Consider the following 25,690-nt stretch of genomic DNA (forward strand, 5'->3'; position numbering starts at 1 on the left):
ATTTATGATGCAGTCGGCCAGCATGAATCCCATATAAATAGCATCACTTGCTGCATTCCATATCATTGATTCATCATCTTTGGAGTTAAGCGTATCATCCCCTCAGCCTTTGGAGCAATAACGCTTAGAGCATTCAGCATATCTTCATCAAAACGCATCTCCTACAGCAAGGAGTCGCTTCAGCACCCTGCATTTTCAGCATACAACCAAAATTCAGCACTCCATCTCATTAGCGTTTTGCTACAGCCCTATCGGTGAAGGTAAAACGCATGCATTCATTCATTTCCAGCACATACACTCAGCCTAGAACAGTCCCAATCAGCCCCATCTCTCAACCTTCCTACATTCCATTGGAAGAGTGCATAGGCTTGAGATCGGTCATCATTGGTGCCTCTAGAGTCGTGTACAGTTCAGCCTGACTCTTGGTCTTCCAAAGGTCTTGCGTTTGGCTTATCTACAGCGTAAGTTAGTCCCTCATTCATTCTCTTCAAAGATAATAAAGCAAATACTTCTAGCAATAGGAGAGGGCCCTTCAGTGGGTAATTTGGGACCCAATAAGGTGTATAGATCTACCTCTCTCTCTCATCTCTTAAAGTTTGAAGTGATAAAAGTGGATTGCTAAAGACTCGTGAAACTCAGGATAAAGAAGGTGGTGTGAGACTTTGTGTGACAGGATCCTTCATTACGCATAATTCCGCTGCATGTTACAACAATTTAGGGTGGTGACAGGCAGTAAACTGGGCTGTATGGAGCCTAAGGCAGTGCCACCCTTCCATGCAGGAAATGAGAGGATTTTCCTTATTTATTAACATTGCAGCATGTCCCATAGACAGGACACTTACTTGCTAATGTGTTCTGTTGCGTTTAATCCACTCTCTTAATGATGCATCTCATGTTTGATCAACTTGACTAGATTGCTTGTCAACTGTGGATTGTTTTGTAGGAGACAACGGAAGGTGGCGTTGGGGATGGATACCCCTTTCTTTGCTATTGGGACTCAAGGTTGAACCATATATGCAAAGGAAACGTGACCACAGTTTCCCTGTGCAGTTACACCTGGTTCCTTACATCCGCCTGAAATCTTTGACCCCTGTTTTGGGGAAATTGGGTAAGCTTTCCGCTCATCTTGTTTAAGGACTTGTAGGAGGTCATCGTAGGCTTTCTTCTCAGGCTAGTTGGGCTCTGGCAGATGCAGCAGCACTGGTATATGCTGCTCTGGGGATCTGAAGATGTTGGGCTGTGCAGCCCTGCAGCCTTTGCTGGAGCTTTCTGCAGATTCTGCAGCAGAGATACGGAGGGAGTTCTCAGTTGGCCAGGCAAAGTTTGCAATCCGAGCAAGCATCGAGGTGTGCATGTACTACATTCTTATCAAAGAATCTGAAATTGGTTGGAAATGGCTCTTATCTAAATGCACCTGTGTGTGCGTGTGACAAGATTATGGTGATGACTAAAATGCCATGCCAAGTCTGTTTTGACAATGGTCTGAATTAGCGTCATGGTTCTAGTTGTGACATAGTATGGACATGAAATGTCTTTCGGTTTTCAAAACAGACAATTAAATGTCTAGTAATTCACCAACAAGTGGTAGGAAGGTGACTTTTGAATTGATGTTGCAGGTTGGCAGAGTTCTCAAGGGTTTTGATGATAGACCACGATGGGCCATTAAGTTGGACTGGTATTCAACAGAAACGGTGAGTTTAAAAATATGATCAAAAGATCTTATTTTTTCTGACTAGGTCCTTTAGTGCACCTTTCACACTGTGGTCCATGTCAAAATTTAAAGGGCTTTTTTGTTGTTTCTGGTACCAAGGACAAAGTGCAGAGTAAGCTGGCAAATGATGTGGTAGCTTTGCAATGCTCGCGGAGATTCAGTTTAACTCAGAACTCCAAACTTGTGAGTTTTACTTATGGTAGAAGAGAATGGACATTTGCAATTTTTTGTGTTGCTGTTCTAATATTTGAAATGGCTACATCTCTGTGTTCAGAGGCATATTGTAAGTAAAATTGTCAACGCTTCATCTGTTGTTTGCATGTAGATGCTACTGAGCTCTTTAGGATGCTAAGTTTATGTTTGTTTTTTAGAATCTCTCTCCTTAGAATTTAACAAACACACAAGTTGAGCTTATTAGGTTCTTGCATTTCTCTCTTTTTTTTAAACGGATATTTTCTTTTATTTTTATTTTCAGTACCACGTGATGCATTCCATGGACATGATGTAACATTTTGGTCTCATAGGTCATTTTGGCCTTTTGAAGAAGTTAATACAACTTTCTTTCTTTCTTTCTTTCTTCTCTCTCTCTCTCTCTCTCTCTCTCTTCGCCGCCCTCGCTCGCTGCCCCCCCCCCCCCCCCCCCCTCTGCGCGGCGCCATCGCGTCTCTCTCTCTGGAAGAAATCTGTGAGCTGGGACTGTCTCCCACCCCTGGTGGGAGCGGGTGTCTGGAGGAGTCTCTCTCGAGAACTATGAAGCTCTAGTAGTAGTCTGCCAAGCTGTCGCTGGTCCGAGGCCTCCATCAACTGATGTAGTGAAGAGTGCTCCTCAAACAATCCTGCATAACTATCTCTGACCCCCTGGTGGGCTCTACATCTACAAACAAAGTGATCCTCAGTCTCCATCTCCTCGCAGCACAATCTGCATATCCGCTCGGCTCTGGGAACCCGTGCCGCTCTCCCAGCCTCTATCTCTAGCTGATGTGATGAGACTCGTAGTTGTCCAATAGCAACACGAGAGTTGTGTGGCATGTATACATCCATATACCGCGGTCGCTGTATAAACCCATTCCCTGAGATGCTCATAAAGTGGTCTCTGTAATACAGCATCTTCGGTGGTAGTGGGCTCTCTGGCGCTGTCCATGTCTCCTGTATGTAGCGCTGCCATATGTCCGGTCTCATCACTCTGTTCCTCTCATTGAGAGACAGGTAACCCCGTGGAGCAGACTGATCATACTGAAAAGGTGGCAACCGCTCAATGTCTATCCCATGATGTGAGAACCACTGTAGCATGTGTGCATACCAAGATCCAGTGTGTCTAGCCTCGGCCAGCTGTCTGGATGCCTCAAAAGCTAGGCGGGATAATCTCTCCGTGGGCATCTCCCTCATCGTGTATATAAAGGAGATCGTCTGGAACAATGCCTCCACTGCCATAGGTGGTGTAGCAAACTTAGCTCGAACAATGTCGTGCGGGACGGATGGTTTGCTGCGTATCATCCTCGAGAGCATCAAGATCTGTGGTCTCTCTAGCTGTACCCATGTGGAGGCTGCAAGCCCTGGTGCCCAATCCGCTGCTGCATACATCAAGGCTGGTGTCACTAATGTATCAAAGAGCCACCCCTTCTTGCGGGGTTCCTGAAAATGTGCCTGATGACACTGACGCTCAAGGCCAGCAAGAGCTGCATACCCCCGGGTCACTCTGTCTCGGACTGCCTGAGCCATGGAGAAGCGTCCAGCTGAGCTAGTAAATGTGATGCCAAGGTAAACATAAGATCGACCCGCCCTCCTGCTAATGTGAGAGTAGTGTGGCTCCTTACTGCGGGTGAGGTGTGGAAGATCATAACCTTGGTTTTCCCAAGGTTCACTGTGAGACCCTGCTGTGCGCAGAAGTCATCAAGAGCCACAAGGTGTCTTGGAAGCCCAACTTGCATGTCGGATACCAAGACGATGTCATCAGCATAAAGCATAACATGGACAGTAATACCTGATAGCTCAACCCCAGAGGCTCCTCCCTGTGTGATGTAATCGACCACCTCATCAATATAGAGCCCAAAGAGCGTGGGGGAGAGCGGGCATCCCTGCTTCACACCAATGGTGCAAGCAACTGTGTCGGACAAGCCTCCTGGGCATCGGACTCTCCCAAAGACCTGCTCATATAGCCTGTATATGCCCCACATCATGTCTGAGGGTATGCCTAGTGTCTGTAGTCGCCGAAAGAGGCGCTCTCTGGGCACAGTATCAAATGCCTTGCGGAAATCCACAAAGCAACAATAGAGCTGTTGCCTCCGTGCCTTGGCCTGATCAATCAGGCACCTCAATGTAAAAATGTGGTCGATGGTCGAGAAGGCTCGTCGGAAGCTTGCCTGGCCTGCTACTCTCAATCCCCCATCCTCTGCATGAGTGCTCAGCTCTGCCTCCAAAACTGCCCCGTATAGTTTGGCCAATATATGGCCAATCATGATGGTCTTGTAGTTCCCGGGGTCTAGTACATCTCCCGCTTTATGGATTGGCACAATAGTGTGCATCGTCCACTCAGCCGGAAACCCCTCTGACAGAGCTCTGTTGAAGAGATGAGCAAGAAATGGTGCCAATGTATCAATAGCATAGATGAGATGCTCTCCCTGTAATCCTCTTGTATGATCTGTCGCCCGTCCATGTTGGAGTCGGCATATGGCCCTCCTAACCATAGGTGGGGTGAAGAAGGTGGAGACTGTGGAGCATGGCTCTGTGGCTTGTGGTATAGGGGGCTGTGCAGGCACATCATAGAGTCTCCCTGCATTTGTCTGCCAGGTCTGAGGATCGGTAATAGGTGTGGGAGGATGGGGCTCTCTGAGTCTCCTCCAAGCAGCAGCAGCATCTCTGCTCATGAGCATGTGATATGTGTCCCAGTACTGAGCCTCCTCATAAGCTTGCCACTTACGGCGGTGAGAGTATGCATCCTCTTGCTTGCCTGTCTCTGGGTGATTTCCCCGCGAGCTCTCTGCACTCGGAGACTGCGGTAAAGGTTTCTGCACTCATCATCATACCATCAATTCTGGGGCATGCTCCCAGATGTAGGTGGCTGTCCTGTCTGTATGTGGTATGGGAAACTCCTCGCGGCTGCAGAGTGCAGTACATGTGAGAGCTAGGAGGTGAGCATAGCCATGGGTGCCGATGGGTCTAAGGCAAATAGCTGATCATGAACATGATAGTCATACACATTGGCTAGGTCCTGAGTGAAGTGGAAAATAGTGCGTGGTGGTTGTACGATGGGTGGGTGGATCTCCAGTAAGCTCCTGAAAGTGAGGGATAGATATGTATGATCCGCCCCAATGGGGCATGGTGGTACGGTAAAGTGAGACACCATATCTGCTGCCTCCCGAGATCCCATCACATAGTCCATTGTACTGCTGCCACCCCCCACTGGAAAGCAAGTCAACCCGCCTGAATCTGGCCACTGAGTCATCCCGTTATAAATAACGAGATGGTGTTGGGTCCCAAGCTCCAGCAAATGTTTGAGGCATATGCTCACTTATGGTAGTGCTATGTGTGAACAGGGCTTAACCAAGGGCACTTTTTCCCATGTGTTTTTTCCCCTTGGACATCAAGTGTGAAAGGACACTCTAACATATAATATTTTGTACTTCTATATTATATGGATGTGGCACACATGCAAGGGTTGACTTGCATTTTGTGGATACCACACTTTTGGCTCTCTCTCTCTCTCTCTCTCATTTCTGTGTGTGAGCTTCTCGACCCTGCACCTAACGCTAATGTGCAGGTTTGTGTGTGTGAGTGTGTGAGTCCAACACCCAACATTTGGTATCAGAGCTGGGAGCTGGGAGCTGGCCTTGGAAAACTGTTGCTGGAAAAATTTCTGCGAAATTCCCTCCACAGGCTGTCAAATTCCGTCGCCTGCGTTTTTTCGTCCGTCGGATTCCGTCGCCGCTGTGTTTCTGTCCGTCGGAGCTCAGCCGTCCAGCCGCCAGAGACGGGCGGCACTAGTGGGGAGCCCAGCTCGCGGGCGGTTCTGCCAACTCCAGCCGGCGCCCGCTCCTCTCGCCGCCCAGGCCCCCCTCCGCTCCGTCACAGCGGCCAGCGTCGTCTCGACCTGCCGTTCTGTTCCGGTCGACCACTTCCGTCCACGCCTCTCCGTTCCAGTCGCCGTCTGCACCCGTCCGGCGTCTCCGTTCCGGTCGGCGCCTTCCGCTCCGTCACAGCAGCCGCCGGCCGACGTCTCCGTTCAGGCCGTCTCCACCCGCCGGCTCGCTCGCTCACCGGCCCTGCTCCGTCTCGACCGGCACCAGTCGAGTGCAGGCACCAGCGCTGGTCCAAGGCCCGCCGGCCGTCTCTGCTCCACCGTGGACTCCAGGCGCCCGCACTGGTCCAAGGCCGTCGGCGCACCTTCCCGACTATTCAACAGCGCCGTACTCGCTTTTGTCTCCCGCTTCTGGCTCGCCCGACACCAACGCCCAGCGACTCCGTCTTCAACGCCCACCTGGCTCCAGCGACTACCTCGTTAGCTGCCTGGTGCAGCTAGCCTACGACATCAGCTCCGTAAGCTTCAGCCCCAGCTCCCCATCGGCTGCCCACAGCCATCCGCCTTCGCCACCTGCAACGACTTGGTCCATTGCCCAAGTTCTTTTTCAATTTGTCTGCTCCACGCCTGCTACCCTTGCCTGAAGGTATTTCTCTGTCAAAATTTTTTATCAAACCCAAATACAAAATCTGCAGCCATTGCAGTGCAGGTCATATGCCGATTTTGCAGACAATGAATGCTGTGCAAGTTAGATTGAAAGGAAAATTGCAGGTGCAATTTGGGGGTTTTTGAAATTGAGGTCAAAATCAGCAAATTGAACCTCTCTCATTTGCAGAAATTTGGGGGTTTTCAAAATTGAGGTCAAAATTGGCAAATTGAACCTCTTTCACTTGCAGAAATTTGGGGCTTTTGTGAAAATTGGCCAATTAGATGCACATTGAAGCGATTGGAGTGCATAAAAATTGGGGATTTTCAGATTGGAGCATGTAATTGGGCATTACAGTTGCGATTTGTCGCGTATGTATACACATTGAGTGTAATTGGACAATTTGGTGCAGGTTTACACTTGCTTTGGTTTGCAGGCATACATTTGCACAGGACATTTGGTTGCCTGGCAGTGCACATTGGTGCTTGGTTTGCTTGCAGATATACTTTGTTGACATGGCACAGAATGCTACAGATGTATTTGGTGTGCTCACCCAGGAGGACAAGCTGGATGGATCTAACTACTCCCTTTGGAGTTTTATGATCCGTAATTTGCTGGTAGCCAAAGGGCTTTGGGGCATCGTGTGTGGTGATGACACGCGCCCACATACCATTCAGCCAGCCACGCCTCAAAGGGGAGGTGCTCAAAGAGCTCCTGATGTAGATCTTGCTCCCACACAAGAGCAAAAGAGATGGGACTCTAGAGATGCACAGGCCATGTCATTGGTAGCCCTTTCAGTGAAAAAGACTATTATTCCGCACATTCATTCATGCAAGACATCGAAGCTTGCATGGGACACATTGGAAGCAATGTATCAGATACGCAACGAGGCAAGAGTTGCCTACTTGAAGAGGCAATTGGATCTTCTTTCTATGGATGAGGGTGACTCCATGGCAGATCATCTCACCAAAGTGAAAGATTTGCAGGAACAATTGCTCAACATTGATGAGGTTATCCCAGACAGACAAATGGTCACCAACACTCTTCATTCTTTACCGCCTTCCTACTTGGGCTTTCACACCTCTCTCAACCTCTCGATGAGAGGAGGTGGTGATCCCGTCACTTTTGAAGAGCTCGTGGGTTTACTCTTGCAGGAAGAGCAAACAAGAGCAAACTTATCGAGCAACCGTGGTGGAGAAAAGGCATTTACAGCCAAGGATAAGGGTAAAGCAAAGAGCTTTAGGCATGGGGGACAACAGTCTAGCAAGGCTGGTCATGGACAGCCCTCTTCTAGTGGTGAAAAGTTTGACAAAGGGGATGCAAACAAGCCCAAAAAGAAGGGCAAATGTCACTACTGCCATAGGCCTGGACACTACATCAGTGAATGTAGGAAAAGGATTGCAAAAGAGAAAAAGAAAGAAGCAGGCAATGCAGTAGCAGACTCTTCGGATGACAAAGCACAGCAATCAGCTAATGTAATCCAGGAAGAGTACACTTTTTTGGTCACATGCACTAGTGACACACCAGGTGCTTCAGACACTGATATGTCTTGCATTGCATCTGACAGACAGAATGCATCATGGTATTTTGATAGTGGTGCTTCGAGCCACATTACTTCATGCAAAGATGTATTTCAGCACTTGGTTTATGCTTCAAATGGCCGCACTGTATCATGTGCAGATCATACCACATATCCAGTAAAGGGAATTGGTAATGTCATACTTATTGCAGCCAATGGTGCCAATATTTGTATGAAAAATGTATTGTATGTTCCAGGAATAAAGAAAAATCTACTCTCCGTCTCAGCCATAAATGACCAAGGTTTAAAGGTTGAATTTAAAGATGGGAAGTGTTTGGTAAAAGACCCATCAAAGGGTTATGAAATAGTCACTTTTGGAACACGATACAAAGGCTTGTATAAGCTGGACAGCTATGACAAGCGCACTTATGATGCAAATACAATGGCTGCCCACACTCCTGCTATGCATGATGCAGAGCTATGGCATGCTCGTTTTGGGCATGTAAATTTTCAGAGTTTGATGCTTTTGCAGAAGCATCATATGGTTGATAATATGCCGCCTCTTGAGTCTCCGCCAAGACATGTATGTGAGGGGTATATTTTGGGAAAGATGCAACGCAAACCATTCCCCAAAGATGGAGCTGTTAGAGCTGAAAGTAAATTACAGCTCATACATAGTGATGTATGTGGTACAATGCGGACACCATCCATAGGGGGGCATCTTTACTTTGTCACATTCATTGATGACTACTCCAGGTTTGCTTGGGCTTACCCTTTGAAAGCAAAAACAGATGTGTTTACATGCTTTCAACACTTTGTAGCAATGGCTGAAAATATGTGTGCATGTAAAGTCCAAACACTCCGCTCAGATAGAGGTGGAGAATACATGTCAAATGCATTCAAGGATTATATGCTTCAAAAAGGCATCAAACACCAATGTACTGTGCCTTATACACCGCAGCAGAATGGTGTAGCTGAAAGGAAAAATAGATCTCTCATGGAAATGGCAAGATGCATGGTGAAAGCACAAAAGTTGCCTCAAATTTTGGATGGAAGCTATAATGTGTGCAACTCATGTGTTGAACAGGTGTCCAACAAAAGCTTTGAAAACCATAACACCATTTGAGGCTTGGTATAGCCGAAAGCCAACAGTGGATTATATGCGTACATTTGGGTGTTTGGCATATGCACATGTGCCAGAACAACTCCGAACAAAGCTTGATGACAAAGCAATTAAATGCATTTTTGTGGGCTACAGCAATGAAAGCAAAGGATACCGTCTTTATAATCTTACTACCCGAAGGATTTTTGTGAGTAGAGATGTGGTATTTGCTGAAAATTCAGAACAGCCCATGGTCAGCTTGTATAAAAGCAATGATACAGGCTTACAGGACATGTTTGATGGACTTTTACCCATTGCAATTAGGGGGGATTCAGATCAGCCAGCCCCTACACAAGAAAATCCACATGTAGAACATGTGGACCAGCCAGCCATTCAGCCCCCTTCTATGGAAGAAGTGGAAGATCTTGTCAGGGAAGAGCAAACAGCCATAGATACAGCCAAGTCAGTGCCAAGATGGTTGCTGAAAACTTTGCAAGAAAGCAAACTTGCAGCTCCACTCACAGGTAGAACAAGGGCTAGTTCCAGCCATGCTTTGAATGTACATCGTGGGGAGTCTGCATTCGCAATGGGTGGTCTCTTTGATTCAGAAGAGCCTTCTTCTTATGAAGAAGCACATGAGAATGAGCATTGGTTGCAAGCTATGCAAGCTGAAATTTCTTCTATCATGAAGAATAATACATGGGATCTTGTGGAATTGCCTAAAGGCAAGCATGTAATTGGAACAAAGTGGGTGTACAAAGTCAAAAGAAAGTCTGATGGTACTATTGACAGGTACAAAGCAAGACTTGTGGCTAAAGGCTACTCCCAAAAAAAGGGAATAGATTATGAAGAGACTTTTGCTCCTACTTCGAGAATGACCACAATAAGATCTGTGATTGCATTGGCTGCCCATAAAGGATGGAAAGTGCATCAATTGGATATCAAAACTGCATTCTTAAATGGGGATTTACAGGAGGAAGTATATGTAAATCAGCCCATTGGTTTTGTAGTTCCTGGTGAGGAACATAAAGTATGCAGGTTGCACAAAGCATTGTATGGGTTAAAGCAAGCTCCAAGAGCTTGGTATGATAAGATACATGCTCATCTAACCAGCCAAGGTTATGAGAATAGTCCAGCTGAAAGCACATTATATGTGAAGAAAACCGATGCCGATATTCTCATAGTCATCTTGTATGTAGATGACATGCTCATTACAGGTACTAGCAAAGCACAAATTTCAGATTTCAAATCTGATTTGAAAGCTGAATTTGATATGTCAGATTTGGGGCCTTTACACTACTATCTCGGCATACAGTTTATGCATACAGATGATGGCATTGTTATTCAGCAAACTAAGTACATAAAAAGTTTGCTAAAAGGGTTTCACATGGATGAATGTAAGCCCATTTCTACTCCGGTAGAACCAGGTGTACGGCTTACTATGCATGATATTGGAGAGCCTTTTGAGGCCGGCCTTTATAGCCAGGCAGTGGGATGCCTCATTTACTTGTGTAACACGAGGCCAGACATATCTTTTGGAGTGTCTTTGTTGAGCAAATTCATGCACAGCCTAGGCACAAAGCATTGGCAAGCAATCAAACGCATTTTTCGTTATTTTAAGGGTACCCTCGATCTTGGTTTGTTCTATCCCAAGGGGGGCAGCTTGCAGCTTTATGCATACAGTGATTCAGATTGGGCTGGTGATTATGATACCAGGCAATCCACCAGTGGGAATTGTTTTTTTCTTGGCAGCTCATGTATATCTTGGTTGAGTAAAAAGCAACCCACTGTAGCTACATCTACTTGAGAGGCTGAGTACAAGGCAGTCTTTACAGCTACAGTAGATTGTGTATGGTTGAGGAGACTATTGGCTGATCTTCGTGAGTGTCAGCAAACACCCACCACCATTCTCACTGATAGCCAGAGTGCTATGGCCGTGGCACGAAATCCAGTATTTCATGCACGTACCAAGCACATAGAGATTCATTATCACTATGTCAGAGAGAGGCTACATGCTGGGGAGATCAATTTATCTTATTGCCCTACACAGGATAATGTTGGAGATCTATTCACAAAGGCTTTACCTCGAGAAAAGTTTGAAGCTTTCCGCAAAGCTTTGGGCTTACTCTCATACAGAGAGTGATCTGCTACCTTGTACAGGTTCACACTTCCACTACAGGGGGGATTTGTAGGCATATGCTCACTTATGGTAGTGCTATGTGTGAACAGGGCTTAACCAAGGGCACTTTTTCCCATGTGGTTTTTCCCCTTGGACATCAAGTGTGAAAGGACACTCTAACATATAATATTTTGTACTTCTATATTATATGGATGTGGCACACATGTAAGGGTTGACTTGCATTTTGTGGATACCACACTTTTGGCTCTCTCTCTCTCTCTCTCTCTCTCATTTCTGTGTGTGAGCTTCTCTACCCTGCACCTAACCCTAATGTGCAGGTTTGTGTGTGTGAGTGTGTGAGTCCAACACCCAACAATGTTGCCCATATCCAGTGCTGTCAGCTCCTTCGTCAGCGGAGATCCGAGTGGTCCCTGTATCCTCTGTAGCTAGCGGCTCTAGTCTCAAGGGATCCTCAAAGTCATAGATCTCGCACTGTCTGCTCTGAGTCCGTGCATTGAAGTCCCCCATCAAGAAGACTTCTCCCAGTGTCGAATAGTGTAAGATCTCCTCAGATAAGACAGAGTATGGAGACTCACTAGCCTCTCCTCCACCCGGCTCCTCGGTGGTGGCAAATTGCGACCCCTTCGGAGGAAAGTAGCAAAGGGCGATATAAATCCATCTGGTCTCCGAGAGGCGTAAGCTAATCCACATGTATCTCGCTTCCGAGTCTCGTGCTACGACTCGAACATGCTCATGTAACCCATGTCTGAAAAGCACTGCAATACCTCATGAACCTCGGGAGGTTTCCTGTCTCATCCCCTGTCGGTGAGCTGACTCCCACTGATAACCCTCAACCCGTGGTTAGCCCCTCTCCGGGCTCTCATGTGTCTCTGTCATCAAGATGATATCCCGGCCCTCCATCACCTCCTCAAGTCTCCCTGGATGTGTCCATAGGACTCCATTACAGTTCCAGACTGCTATGTGTATCTCTTTGTCTTCATGTTGTTTCCTCTGTGTCTCATAGGCGAGATGGCGCTATTCGACCCTCTTCCCATTAATGTAGATGTGACCATCCCTATAATGTGCCTTCTTCCCTTCTTTGCGTGCCGCCTTGATCTTCGGCATGCATAATCTTCTGTGCTCCAGCTGCATCCATGTGAGGTCATCATCGAAGTAGATGGGGTCCCCTGGCAAGCTCCTCAAGATAGCCCGTCTTCTCATAAAGCTCATCCTACTCTCCTCGTCTGGGAACTGTAGCACTAAGGCCTTGCCTTTGGTGGAGTCCTTTGGGGTTGTCCTCCATACTCTAGTGAATGGGAGCGGCTCATCCTCCTTCAGTCCCAACTTGGTACATAGGTTCCGCCTGTCAATCTCGGGCGTGGAGGCAGTGCTCTTTGGTATCCCTGTGACTCGGATGTTTAGGCGCCGGATCTGTCGCATCTTCTCTTCATCAAGAGTAGACTGCATCATGTGTACATCTTCTTGTACCTCCTCCTTGATGTTCTTCTTCATCACTTGTACATCTTCTTGCACCTCCTTTTTGATGTTCTTCTTTTATTGCCTCTTTGTCCACCTTAAGAGTCTCTCCTTCCTCTCGTGGACGATCGCGTAAGGATGCCACTTCGCCCTTCAAAAGGTTGATTTCCTCCTGCATGGCGAGCTTTTCCTTCTCCCACTCCTCTTGCATGGTAAGCTTCTCTTCCTTCCATATTTCCGCTTCGGCCTCCCTCCCACTGTCTGCCTGGACCCCACTTCGCGCTCTCTCCCGCTGCCTGCCATTTCTTCTCACCATTTCTTCTCTTTCTCTCCCACATATTTACCTGCTCCTTTCAAACATTCCCTCCCTCTACAATGGGAGGGTCTGTAGATGACAAAATCAGCCAGCTTGATCATATCCTTACGGATCTTATCAAGGACCAGAAGAAGACATTGGACAGTACCATCACCGCCATCAAGAAGGACTTATTGACGCGCATGGGAAAGCTGGAGGCCGAGGCGGAAATATGGAAGGAAGAGAATCTTACCATGCAAGAGGAGTGGGAGAAGGAAAAGCTCACCATGCAGGAGGAAATCAACCTTTTGAAGGGTGAAGTGGCATCCTTACGCGATCGTCCACGGGAGGAAGGAGAGACTCTTGAGGTGGACAAAGAGGCAATCAAAGAAGAGATCACCAAAACCCTCACCCACACAATCGAGGGAAAATGGAGGCGGCCCACGAAGGATGGGTAGAAGTGGATCCGGCGCCTAAACATCCGAGTCACAGGGATACCAAAGAGCACTGCCTCCACGCCCGAGATTGACGGGCGGAACCTATGTACCAAGTTGGGACTAAAGGAGGATGAGCCGCTCCCATTCACTAGAGTATGGAGGACAACCCCAAAGGACTCCACCAAAGGCAAGGCCTTAGTGTTACAGTTCCCAGACGAGGAGAGTAGGATGAGCTTTATGAGAAGACGGGCTATCTTGAGAAGCTTGCCAGGGGACCCCATCTACTTCGATGATGACCTCACATGGATGCAGCTGGAGCACAGAAGATTATGCATGCCGAAGATCAAGGCGGCACGCAAAGAAGGGAAGAAGGCACATTATAGGGATGGTCACATCTACATTGATGGGAAGAGGGTCGAATAGCGCCATCTCGCCTATGAGACACAGAGGAAACAACATGAAGACAAAGAGATACACATAGCAGTCTGGAACTGTAATGGAGTCCTATGGACACATCTAGGGAGACTTGAGGAGGTGATGGAGGGCCGGGATATCATCTTGATGACAGAGACACATGAGAGCCCGGAGAGGGGCTTACCACGGATTGAGGGTTATCAGTGGGAGTCAGCTCACCGACAGGGGATGAGACAAGCCACCTTCCGAGGTTCAGGAGGTATTGCAGTGCTTTTCAGACATGGGTTACATGAGCATGTTCGAGTCGTAGCACGAGACTCGGAGGCGAGATACATGTGGATTAGCTTACGCCTCTCGGAGACCAGATGGATTTATATCGCCCTTTGCTACTTTCCTCCGAAGGGGTCGCGGTTTGCCACCACCGAGGAGCCGGGTGGAGGAGAGGCTAGTGAGTCTCCATACTTTGTCTTATCTGAGGAGATCTTACACTATTCGACACTGGGAGAAGTCTTCTTGATGGGGGACTTCAATGCACGGACTCAGAGCAGACAGTGCAAGATCTATGACTTTGAGGATCCCTTGAGACTAGAGCCGCTAGCTACAGAGGATACAGGGACCACTCGGATCTCCGCTGACGGAGGAGCTGACAGCACTGGATATGGGCAACATTTGCTGGAGCTTGGGGCCCAACACCATCTCGTTATTTATAACGGGATGACTCAGTGGCCAGATTCAGGCGGGTTGACTTGCTTTCCAGTGGGGGCCGGCAGCAGTACAATGGACTATGTGATGGGATCTCGGGAGGCAGCAGATATGGTGTCTCACTTTACCGTACCACCATGCCCCATTGGGGCGGATCATACATATCTATCCCTCACTTTCAGGAGCTTACTGGAGATCCACCCACCCATCATACAGCCACCACGCACTATTTTCCACTTCACTTAGGACCTAGCCGATGTGTATGACTATCATTTTCATGATCAGCTATTTGCCTTAGACCCATCGGCACCCATGGCTATGCTCACCTCCTAGCTCTCACATGTACTGCACTCTGCAGCCGCGAGGAGTTTCCCATACCACATACAGACAGGACAGCCACCTACATCTGGGAGCATGCCCCAGAATTGATGGTATGATGATGAGTGCAGAAACCTTTACCGCAGTCTCTGAGTGCAGAGGGCTCGCAGGGAAATCACCCAGAGACAGGCAAGCAAGAGGATGCATACTCTCACCGCCGTAAGTGGCGAGCTAATGAGGAGGCTCAGTACTGGGACACATATCACATGCTCATGAGCAGAGATGCTGCTGCTGCTTGGAGGAGACTCAGAGAGCCCCATCCTCCCACACCTATTACCGATCCTCAGACCTGGCAGACAAATGCAGGGAGACTCTATGATGTGCCTGCACAGCCCCCTATACCACAAGCCACAGAGCCATGCTCCACAGTCTCCACCTTCTTCACCCCACCTATGGTTAGGAGGGCCATATGCCGACTCCAACATGGACATGCGACAGATCATACAAGAGGATTACAGGGAGAGCATCTCATCTATGGTATTGATACATTGGCACCATTTCTTGCTCATCTCTTCAACAGAGCTCTGTCAGAGGGGTTTCCGGCTGAGTGGACGATGCACACTATTGTGCCAATCCATAAAGCGGGAGATGTACTAGACCCCGGGAACTACAAGACCATCATGATTGGCCATATATTGGCCAAACTATACGGGGCAGTTTTGGAGGTAGAGCTGAGCACTCATGCAGAGGATGGGGGATTGAGAGTAGCAGGCCAGGCAAGCTTCCGACGAGCCTTCTCGACCATCGACCACATTTTTACATTGAGGTGCCTGATAGATCAGGCCAAGGCACGGAGGCAACGGCTCTATTGTTGCTTTGTGGATTTCCGCAAGGCATTTGATACTGTGCCCAGAGAGCGCCTCTTTCGGCGACTACAGACACTAGGCATACCCTCAGACATGATGTGGGGCATATACAGGCTATATGAGCAGGTCTTTGGGAGAGTCCGATGCCCAGGAGGCTTGTCCGACACAGTTGCTAGCACCATTGGTGTGAAGCAGGGGTGCCCGCTCTCCCCCACGCTCTTTGGGCTCTATATTGATGAGGTGGTCGATTACATCACACAGGGAGGAGGCTTTGGGGTTGAGCTATCAGGTATTACTGTCCATGTTATGCTTTATGCTGATGACATCGTCTTGGTATCCGACACGCAGGTTGGGCTTCAAAGACTTCTGTGCACAGCAGGGTCTCACAGTGAACCTTGGGAAAACTAAGGTTATGATCTTCCACACCTCACCCGCAGTCAGGAGCCACACTACTCTCACATTAGGAGGAGGGCGGGTCGAGGTGGTGAGCTCTTATGTTTACCTTGGCATCACATTTACTAGCTCATTTGTTGCTTCTTTATGGCTTAGGCAGTCCGAGACAGAGTGACCCGGGGGTATGCAGCTCTTGTTGGCCTTGAGCGTCATTGTCATCAGGCACATTTTCAGGAACCCCACACAAAGGGGTGGCTCTTTGATACATTAGTGACACCAGCCTTGATGTATGCAGCAGCGGTTTGGGCAGCAGGGCTTGCAGCCTCCACATGGGTACTGCTAGAGAGACCACAGATCTTGATGCTCTCGAGGATGATACGCAGCAAACCATCCGTCCCGCACGACATTGTTCGAGCTGAGTTTGCTGCACCACCTATGGCAGTGGAGGCATTGTTCCAGTTAATCTCCTTTATATACAGGATGAGGGAGATTCCCATGGAGAGATTATCCCGCCGAGCTTTTGAGGCATCCAGACAGCTCGCCGAGGTTGGACACACTGGATCTTGGTATGCACACATGCTATAGTGGTTCTCACATCATGGGATAGACATTGAGCGGTTGCCACCTTTTCAGTATGATCAGTCTGCTCCACGGGGTTACGTCTCTCTCAATGAGAGGAACAGAGTGATGAGACCGGACATATGGCAACGCTACATACAGGAGACATGGACAGCACCAAAGAGCCCACTACCACCGAAGATGCTGTATTACAGAGACCACTTTATGAGCATCTTAGGGGATGGGTTTATACAGCGACCACGGTATATGGATGTATACATGCCACACAGCTCTCGCGTTGCCATTGGACAGCTACGAGTCTCATCACATCAGCTAGAGATAGAGGCTGGGAGAGCGGCACGGGTTCTCAGAGCCGAGCGGATATGCAGATTGTGCCGCGAGGAGGTGGAGACTGAGGATCACTTTGTATGTAGATGTAGAGCCCACCAGGGGGTCAGAGATAGTTATGCAGGATTGTTTGAGGAGCACTCTTCACTACATCAGTTGATGGAGGCCTCGGACCAGTGACAGCTTGGCAGACTACTACTAGAGCTTCATAGTTCTCGAGAGAGACTCCTCCAGACACCCGCTCCCACTAGGGGTGGGAGACAGTCCCAGCTCACAGATTTCTTCCAGAGACCTATGCCAGTGCCAGCTGATGTACCACGTGGGGTGACCACACAGAGAGCAGAGGAATTGAGAGCCAGGAGGAGACCTAGACAGACTGGACACAGAGCACCCCGACTCTGTCACCGAGAGATAGCAGCTATCCGGATGAGACACCAGATGGAGACACAGGAGAGGCTAGCTCGCTTTCATTCAGACTCAGTTTACATGTTCACGCCACTCACAGCCTTAGCATCAACGATGTATGATATCTTATATCCCTCTTATGGCACTGGATGGAGTTAGACATAGATCTGCATAGCATGCTTGTACTACCCCTTCAGCATATAGAGATGCATCTTGCCTTAGCACTCCATCCACATCCCCACCCCTCTTTATATTGTTTGTATATGGGCTCCACCGATCCATGATGATTCATAGTTGTATCCATACACATGCACACTTTTTCTTTTCTTTCTTTTCGTTTTCTTTCGATTACCGGAAGAACACAGTTGTATTATTTTTTGTCTCATAGGCCGACTTTGGCCTCTCGTAGACGTTAATATATCTTTCTTTCTTTCTTTCTTTCTTTCTCTCTTCACCGCTTTCTGTTCGCCCCTGCTCGCCGCCCTCTCTCCCGCCTCTCTCTCTCTCTCTCTTTTTTCTTCGTGAAATGGTGTTTTATATTATATGTAAAATGTACATCAGCCACATGGCTCACACAGAACCTATGGCCCCAAACAAAACCCCCACAAAAGATCCTCTAAAGGATCATGACCATGCAAACCTATACACTAATAAGAAAGCCTCCTAACCAAATAAGCATCCCAGATAAAAGGATCAAAGATGAGCCAGCCGAGCCGCCGTAGACCATAACGAAATAACATCTGCATCCAGTAGCTGAGCTGAGAGAAGAGAAGAAAACTGCCAAAGCAGCAAACCGCGGATACGTAGAATGTGCCCATGTATTCCAGACAAGGAATCAAAAATGAACCCATTCCGTGTAGTCCAAATATGCCAAAGTCGTGTCCATCTAAGGAAATGGAATATCACAAGGTGGCTGTCTGAAGTAATGACTTGAGGACAAATCCCAAATATCCACTGATGAGCCGAAACAGTAGACCTCTCTACTGCCTCCCAAACGCGAGAGACAAAAGACCAAATCTGACGGGCCATTGGACAACTCATGAACAGATGCATAACTGTTTCAGTGCATGTTGTGCAGAAGTAGCAAGAGGCCAGTGTAATTTTACGACGGCTCAGCTGATCCCGTGTAGGTAACCCTCCCACCAACATCCTCCAAATGAAAACCTTACCTTGGTAAGGGAGCTTAGACTGCCAACCACGCATAAGAGTTTTCTGCCACCATGATTTAGACTTGTGCAATCCCCACACCTTATTGGCCTTGGCTGAAACCCAATCTTTCTCTGATACAAGCTTATGATAGACCTGGTTAGCTGAGAGTGATATCAAGTCACCAGATTTACATAGTGCCCAATCAAGCCCACCCATTCTTTTGGGCGTCGTAATGTGATTCCAAGCTATCCATGTTTGACCCATAATATTTCCTTGCCTCTTCCACAGGATAAACCGAATGGGAGCAACCAAACGGATGAGAGATTTGTGCGTCCAAGGTAGCAAAGGCAAAAAATAGGAAATCATGCTAAGCATAATAACCTGAGCTACCTTAACCCTCACATGCATAGGCCACCCTTGAGCTTTCCAATACACAAATTTATCTGAGATCCGAGCAGAAATCCAAGCAAGAAGCGCTTGGGGGTCCACATCCACACCCACCAGATATCCAAGATGACGAACAATGTCTCCTGTATGCACCACACGGCCTTGCCACCCTAATGCCTCAAGATCAAATTCCGTGCATACAATGAGGGCTGATTTTGATGAATTTATTTTCAGCCCAGAAGCCAATGCAAAATTATTCCAAGCTTCCATTGCTCGATCTATATTGCCTTTTTCGGCCCTGAGAAACATAAAAGTGTCATCCGCAAGGGCTTGAGCAACCAATTGCTTGCCATGAGGGAGATGCAAACCAACCACTTCACCATGCGATGCCATAGCATCTAGGCGAGATAACATAGGATGAGTGGCAATGGCAAAGAAAAGAGGGCTAAGAGGACAGCCCTGCCGGAGAGAACGGGTGAGAGAAATACCATCCGAAAGTCCTCCATTGAGCATAATCCGCGTGATAGAGCCAGAGCCAAGTAAATGCACCAAATTAGCCATTTTGGGACCAAAGCCCATGGCTGTCATTAACTGAGAAAGGAAAGACCAGCTGACATGATCAAAAGCTTTTTCAAGATCCAGCTGCACCATCACAATCTCTTGCTTCTTTGCCTTGGCATAATCCACTCCAATTTGAACATTAAGAATATTATGCAAAATATTCCTGCCATGCACAAATCCATATTGATATGGATGAACAAGAGTAGGAAGCACCTTCTGCAAGCGATTGGCAAAAATCTTTGTAAAGATTTTATACATAATACCCATAAGTGAGATCGGACGCCATTGAGCCAAAGAAGTTGGCGAAGGGACTTTGGGCAACAAACGAAGTATGCCCAACTTCCAATCGGCAGGCATATATCCCTCATCCCAAACCCTTTGACAAATAAGCGTCAAGGCTCTGTAAGCTGATCAGCATATTTTCGGAAAAACTCATTTGTCAAACCATCCCAACCAGGGCTCTTTCCCATGGGAAGTTTGGAGAGAACAGCTTCCACTTCCCCTTGAGAAACAGGAGCATCAAGCTGAACCGCCACATCAGGGTCAACTTGATATCGTACTTCAGCAAACAATGACTCCCTTGCAGCCAGGACAGCCGGTGAGACATCCTCTCGAGGGGCAAGCAAATCTTCATAAAACCTGATGCAATGCTGAATAACCTCAGAAGGTTGAGTAACAAGGTTGCCTTTGGCATCCATCAGCCTAACAATATTCTCACGCATATGTTTTTGATGCAACTTATCATAGAAGCGATGAGATTGACAGTTAGCATCCCGCAAAGCATCAAGACGTGCAAGTAGTTTAAAGCGAACATATTGTGCTTCCTGCACCCTAGATAGCTCCTTTTTCAGCCATTCTATGGCATCCACAACTTCTGCATCCATAGAGTCAGTAAACATGAACGCCTGCAAGCCCTTTAAAAGCGACTCAAGGAGGGCCACATGCTGTTTTTGTATAGAGGCATTAGCAAGACCATAATGCCGTGCTAATTTCCGAGTGTTGGTAAGGAACACTGGCCAAGCATGATAATCAGCCATGGACACTCTTGTGGAGAAATGTCGTATCAACTGACGCATATAAACATCAAAAACTTCATGCTCCAAAAAAGTGTGATTTAAGCGCAAAGGCAAGCGTCCCAACAAGCCTTTATATGCATCCACAGGATGATAGACCATTTCAAACACAAGCGGCCAATGATCTGACAAAACCTGTTGCTGATCAACCATCATAGTAAGAACCTCTGGCAAAAAGAGATCTTGATGTAAAATATACATCCTATCCAGTCTAGCATAAGTGCCCCGAAACTGTTGTGAGGCATAAGTGTAACCCCTTTCATCTGAATGCAACCAAGACCACATGTCTTGTTTTAGCGACCTTGCTGCAAAAGCTTCCCACGCCTTTCTCTCCGGGCCATCCATTACAGAATGAGGCGACGTGGCTTGCTCCCTGGAGACACACATATTAAAGTCCCCCATCACAAAGCCAGGATGAGAGATTGAAAGGGCACACAAGTCATTCCATAGCAAACGGCGTGCACGAGCATTATTTGGAGCATACACCCCTAACAACCATAAAGGCGTATCATCCCAAACAATCTGTATCACTAGAAATCTTCCATGAACATCTTGAATCACAAGAGAAGGCTGAAACTGCGAACGAACAGCAAACATAACACCTGACTGCGAAGCAGGATGTCCGCTGTAGAAAACATGAAACCCCTTATATACATAGGCTTTGCCAGCCAACTTATGCTGCTTATGTTCAACTGCACACAAAACATCCCAACCATGACAAAAAGTTGTACGCCAAAGCCTGAACTGCTTTTGGCGCGAAGAAATACCCTTTACATTCCATTGTACAATTTTCATAAGCCTTCCCAGAAAAGGAATCAACAAGGCCGTGTACTAGGCCCAGGACAATCTGCCAAATCACGAACCTTTTGAAGCATTGCATTTTTAGACATGGTATTTGTGATCTCAGACTGCCCTTGGAGTTCCCGAGCACGTGTCAAAGGGTAATGACCATCCCATGGCGAGATGACCTCACCCTTCGAACCAAACACAAGAGGCAATTGTTGTTGTGCTTCTTTTGTTAGGCGACTTTTAATAGGATAGCGTTCTACTCTATCCACCCCAAGAGGCCCTGTACCCTGAGAAAGTTGGCCTCCCGGCCTCTCAATCCTGGTCTGTTGCTGGGCACCTGAACCCAAAGGGCGACGAGCATATGTATGTAAGGGCCCCTGATGAGTACGCAAAGGCCCCCGCCAAACAGCATCTGAGAAATCCCCCCGCGGGGCAACAAATCGTATCTTTTTACCACGTACTTCCACCCATGGCTGCTCAACCTCATTCTGAACATCCACATGTACATCCATGTGTTGGGCATCATGTGAAGGAGCATCAAAACTAGCTGCTCATGGAGCGTCTCCAACTCTTGGAGGCAGTATAGCAGCACGTCCTTCTACACCTCCAACAGCACCCGACTACATCTCTCTCTTCTTTTAGATGGAACAACAAAGGAGAGAGGATGAGGCCCGAAGGAAAAGAGAAAAAGCAAAAAGACGGGACTATAAGGAAGCCCAACGCAGAATCGACGAAGACCGGCGTTAGGCTGAACTCGCCGCTCGGGAACACGAACGTGAGCTTGATCGAGAACGTATGTTACTCGAGCACCAATGGGAAAAGGAGGCCATACACTTGAGGTATCAGCAGCTCTCCTCAGTCTCCCCAGTCATAGGTGTCACCAGCCAGTAGTTTGCAGTAGCATCAACCACCATCATTCGCAGTCAACCAAACTTCAGTAAGTATGATGATAAGTGTGATCATTCATCAGTTAATCAATTTATGCATCAGTTTAATGCTCATTTTCCATTAGCTAGGATCACAGACCCACAAGACAAAGTCCACTTAGCGGCTCCCCAAGTCCACTTAGCGGCTCCCCATCTCACTGGTGAGGCAGTCACTTGGTGGCAGCATTGGTCTAGTATTCATACAGACCAGGCCACAGGTGTCACAGCGTTTGACTGGGACATCTTTATCCATGACCTGAAGACCAGATTTCTCCCGCCCCAGTACATGACCGGTCTGAAAGACGAGTTCTATGGACTCAGACAGAATGGATTCCCAGTGCTTCAGTTTTTCGGTAAGGTTATTACTTTAGCACATCAGTTAGGGTTATCTGAGCAGGCTAAGATGGAGCAATTCATTCGTGGATTGGACTCTAACATTCGGTTCACAGTTTGTAACTTTGAACCAAGTACATATGACCGGGTTCTGACTCTCGCTCAGAATGAAGAAATGAAGCTCAACGGGGGCAAGCCCAAGTAGTTATCACAGTCCAGTACCAAACCCCAATAGGGGAAGGGTAATTCGTCTTCTAAAGACACTAAGACAGACATGAGTCCTAGCTCTAGTTCAGGGGGTAAGGAATCCAAGCCTTAGAAGACCCCTGAGGAAAAGGCTCAAGCAAGCATCACTGGAGGCTATCTTCCTCCAGAGGACCAAAGACAGTATCAGTCAGAAAATCGATGTTTTTTCTGTCATACCATTGGGCATGGTAAGAATGATTGTCCAAAAAGGCAAACGGAGCAAGCCTCCAAGCCTTCTGCCACAGTTGCCGCAGTATCCCCCGCTCCTCCAGACCCGCCTGCTACCACCAATGCAATTCAGATCTTACCTTCTATGCATTCTATGCCATCCATGGTACTTGATGCTAAGCAGGAGGGTGAGGCAACAACCACACACAAAAGCCTGATCCGAGCTTATGGCTCTGCCAAGGGCCGACAGTTCATAATCCTTTTTGACATGGGCAGTTCTGAGGACGCCATCTCTCCCCAGTTGGCTACCAACATGAGCTGTACCTTAGTGCCCTATCATTTGGAGGTAGACGGGTTTACACCTGGTCTCCGCACCTACATATCTCAACAGGCACAACAGTTTTCTTTTCAAGTTCAAAAGGCCTCATTCCAGCGAGATTTCATTGTCTCTCCTCTTTTGGGATGTGACATGATCTTAGGAATCCAGTGGTTTCATCAGTATGAACCTATTCCCAATTGGGGGCAAGACACCTTTATTATCTCTAAAGGTTTTCCTGAGCCTATCATGATTCGAGGCAATAGGAGCATTCTTGGCGTTCCTATGATTTCTCATCTCCAGGCCCGAAGAGCTATGTGCAAGGGAGCAGTAGAAGGAGCATTGATTTATGCTCAGACAGCTTCTATCTCGTCGATAACCGCTGTCTCATCTTCTTCAGTCCCTCAGTTGGCAGATCTCCTTTCTCATTCAGACATTTTTAAGGATGATCTCCTACCCAGTATCCCACAGTTAGTAGAACCTCCTAGCAAGTTTTCCTCTTGTCTTTCCAAGACTTTCAAGGACAAGCTAGAACAGTAGTCAGTTCTCAAACATTTGGAACATGTTCCTTATGGACACATTTTCACAGTCACCATAGACCACCAAGCACTTAAGTGGCTCTCGATGATGCCAAGTGCCCAGTGGAGTGCTCAGCACACTAGACAGGGTCAGCTCTTCCAACAAGTACATCCCTAGTCAGCATAACCCAGTGGTGGCAGATGTTCTTAGTAGAAAGACCAGCATCTAGACCAGTCCGGAGTCTACCGTTCTCAACATCCCTGGAAAAGACTTAAATAGCATAAAAGATCAGTATGTCAATTCCGGAGAGTTTGGTACTCAACCCAGTTTGGCCCTCAATCTTGAGCGTTATTATTCAGTTCACAGAAAGGCATGTAAGTTTAGACGAGATATCCACTTCAAGGAAGGGGATTGGGTATATCAGTGCATCATGAAACAAAGATTGAAACAAGTGGGCAAACGTTGTCCCAAGCTTTCATTCCGTGTCAAAAAGTTAAGTGATGTCTTCATGAAGTTAAAGTTGCCTACCAGTTGGACAATGCATGATGTTTTCCATGTTTCTTGGCTAAAACCATATGTTGGTCCAGAAGTGTTTGATGTTTCAGATGAACAGCAGCCAGACGTGGTAGACGAAGCAGAAGTTATTGAGCCTGAGCAGATCTTTCTTCATCGATGGAAGCATGGTTCCGGTCGACGGATACGTCAGTTCTATACGAAATTCCGAGATCGAGGCATCCACGAAGCCGTATGGCTCGACGAGGAGTTCTTCCAGGAGTACCCCTAGTTGTTGGGCGGACTACTTGGAAGCCATGAACCTGCCGCCAAGCTAAGCAGGAGGGAATGTCACATGCACTCTGCACTCAGTGCATGGTGACAAGATGACTCATCATCAACAGTGCAACAGTTGTACATTATTAGAACCCAGAAGGATGATAATTGTCGTACGCCGTGACCCCATTGTACATCCTCAGTCCAGGATAAGTCAGGCACGAGCTACGTAGGTCATTCCTCAGCCTTAGCGGGTCAGTCAGTCAGTCAAGTCCCTTAACCTACTTGGAAAGAATCATTCATGCATGTAGAGTTTGTAGAAGCCTTAGGGTTTGCATCAGAAAGCACTCTGCATCCTGCATAATATGCATTCATATGCCTGTGCATCATTTAGAACATCCCAGAAGCCTTAGGGAATTTACTAGGATTTATCTGGTATTTTTCCCATATTTTTTGGTATTTATTTAGCATTTATTGTCATTTATAAATCTAAGCTTTATTAAATAAATGACCAGCCAACTTGACCATCCTCTAGTTAGTATAAATAGGCTTGCATAGGGCTTAGTTTCTCATTCAGTCTTCAGTGTGCTAAGAGCTTTCCTCCTCAGCCCTAGGAGTTCCCTTGCCTTTAGCACTAGACTAGTCTCATCCAGCCCTTGGAGTGCTTGAGTTTGCTTCAGCCAACCTTGGTTCTCCAACGCATGCAATTCAGCAGTCCCTACAGCCATAAGCGCATCAGATCAGCCCCAAATCAGCATAAGACGCCTGCGTTTTTTGCATATGAACAGCCGCCTGCAGTTCAGTCCATTGCAGCCTGCGTTTACAGATCTTCAGCCCCTACAGATTTGCGTTTCTGTCCAGTAGCAGCCCTTGCAACTTGCGTTTCAGTCCAGCCTCAGTCCTACGCCAGAAAGCTGCTCTGCAGCCCTGCGTTTGCAGATTTCCAGCAGTCCTTCCATGCGTTTTCAGTGCTACAGCAGTTTACATCAGTATTCAGCCTTCAGTACATCATCCAGTCATACACCAGCCCTCTGGTGAAGGTAACACAGCATTCATAAGCATTTACAGCATTCTAACATAACTAAGAACAGTCCACCATCTCCTTTTCTCAGCCTCAAGTGTGCAGCCCTT

At 47.5% G+C, this 25,690-nt stretch overlaps 1 protein-coding gene across 1 annotated transcript in view; it reads left to right on the plus strand.

The window, feature by feature from the left end:
- Positions 1-25,690, plus strand: part of LOC147634275 (uncharacterized) — an 86,142-nt gene that overhangs the window by 17,721 nt on the left and 42,731 nt on the right. Inside the window, exons 3-6 of the mRNA XM_086805403.1 lie at positions 944-1,108; positions 1,246-1,346; positions 1,617-1,691; positions 1,811-1,894. Coding sequence (XP_086661529.1) covers positions 944-1,108; positions 1,246-1,346; positions 1,617-1,691; positions 1,811-1,894 — 425 coding nt within the window. The remainder of the gene's footprint in view (positions 1-943; positions 1,109-1,245; positions 1,347-1,616; positions 1,692-1,810; positions 1,895-25,690) is intronic.

This window comes from Cibotium barometz, chromosome 11 (assembly GCF_041138505.1).
Source record: "Cibotium barometz isolate CiBa-2024 chromosome 11, ASM4113850v1, whole genome shotgun sequence".
NCBI classification, from domain to species: domain Eukaryota; kingdom Viridiplantae; phylum Streptophyta; class Polypodiopsida; order Cyatheales; family Cibotiaceae; genus Cibotium; species Cibotium barometz.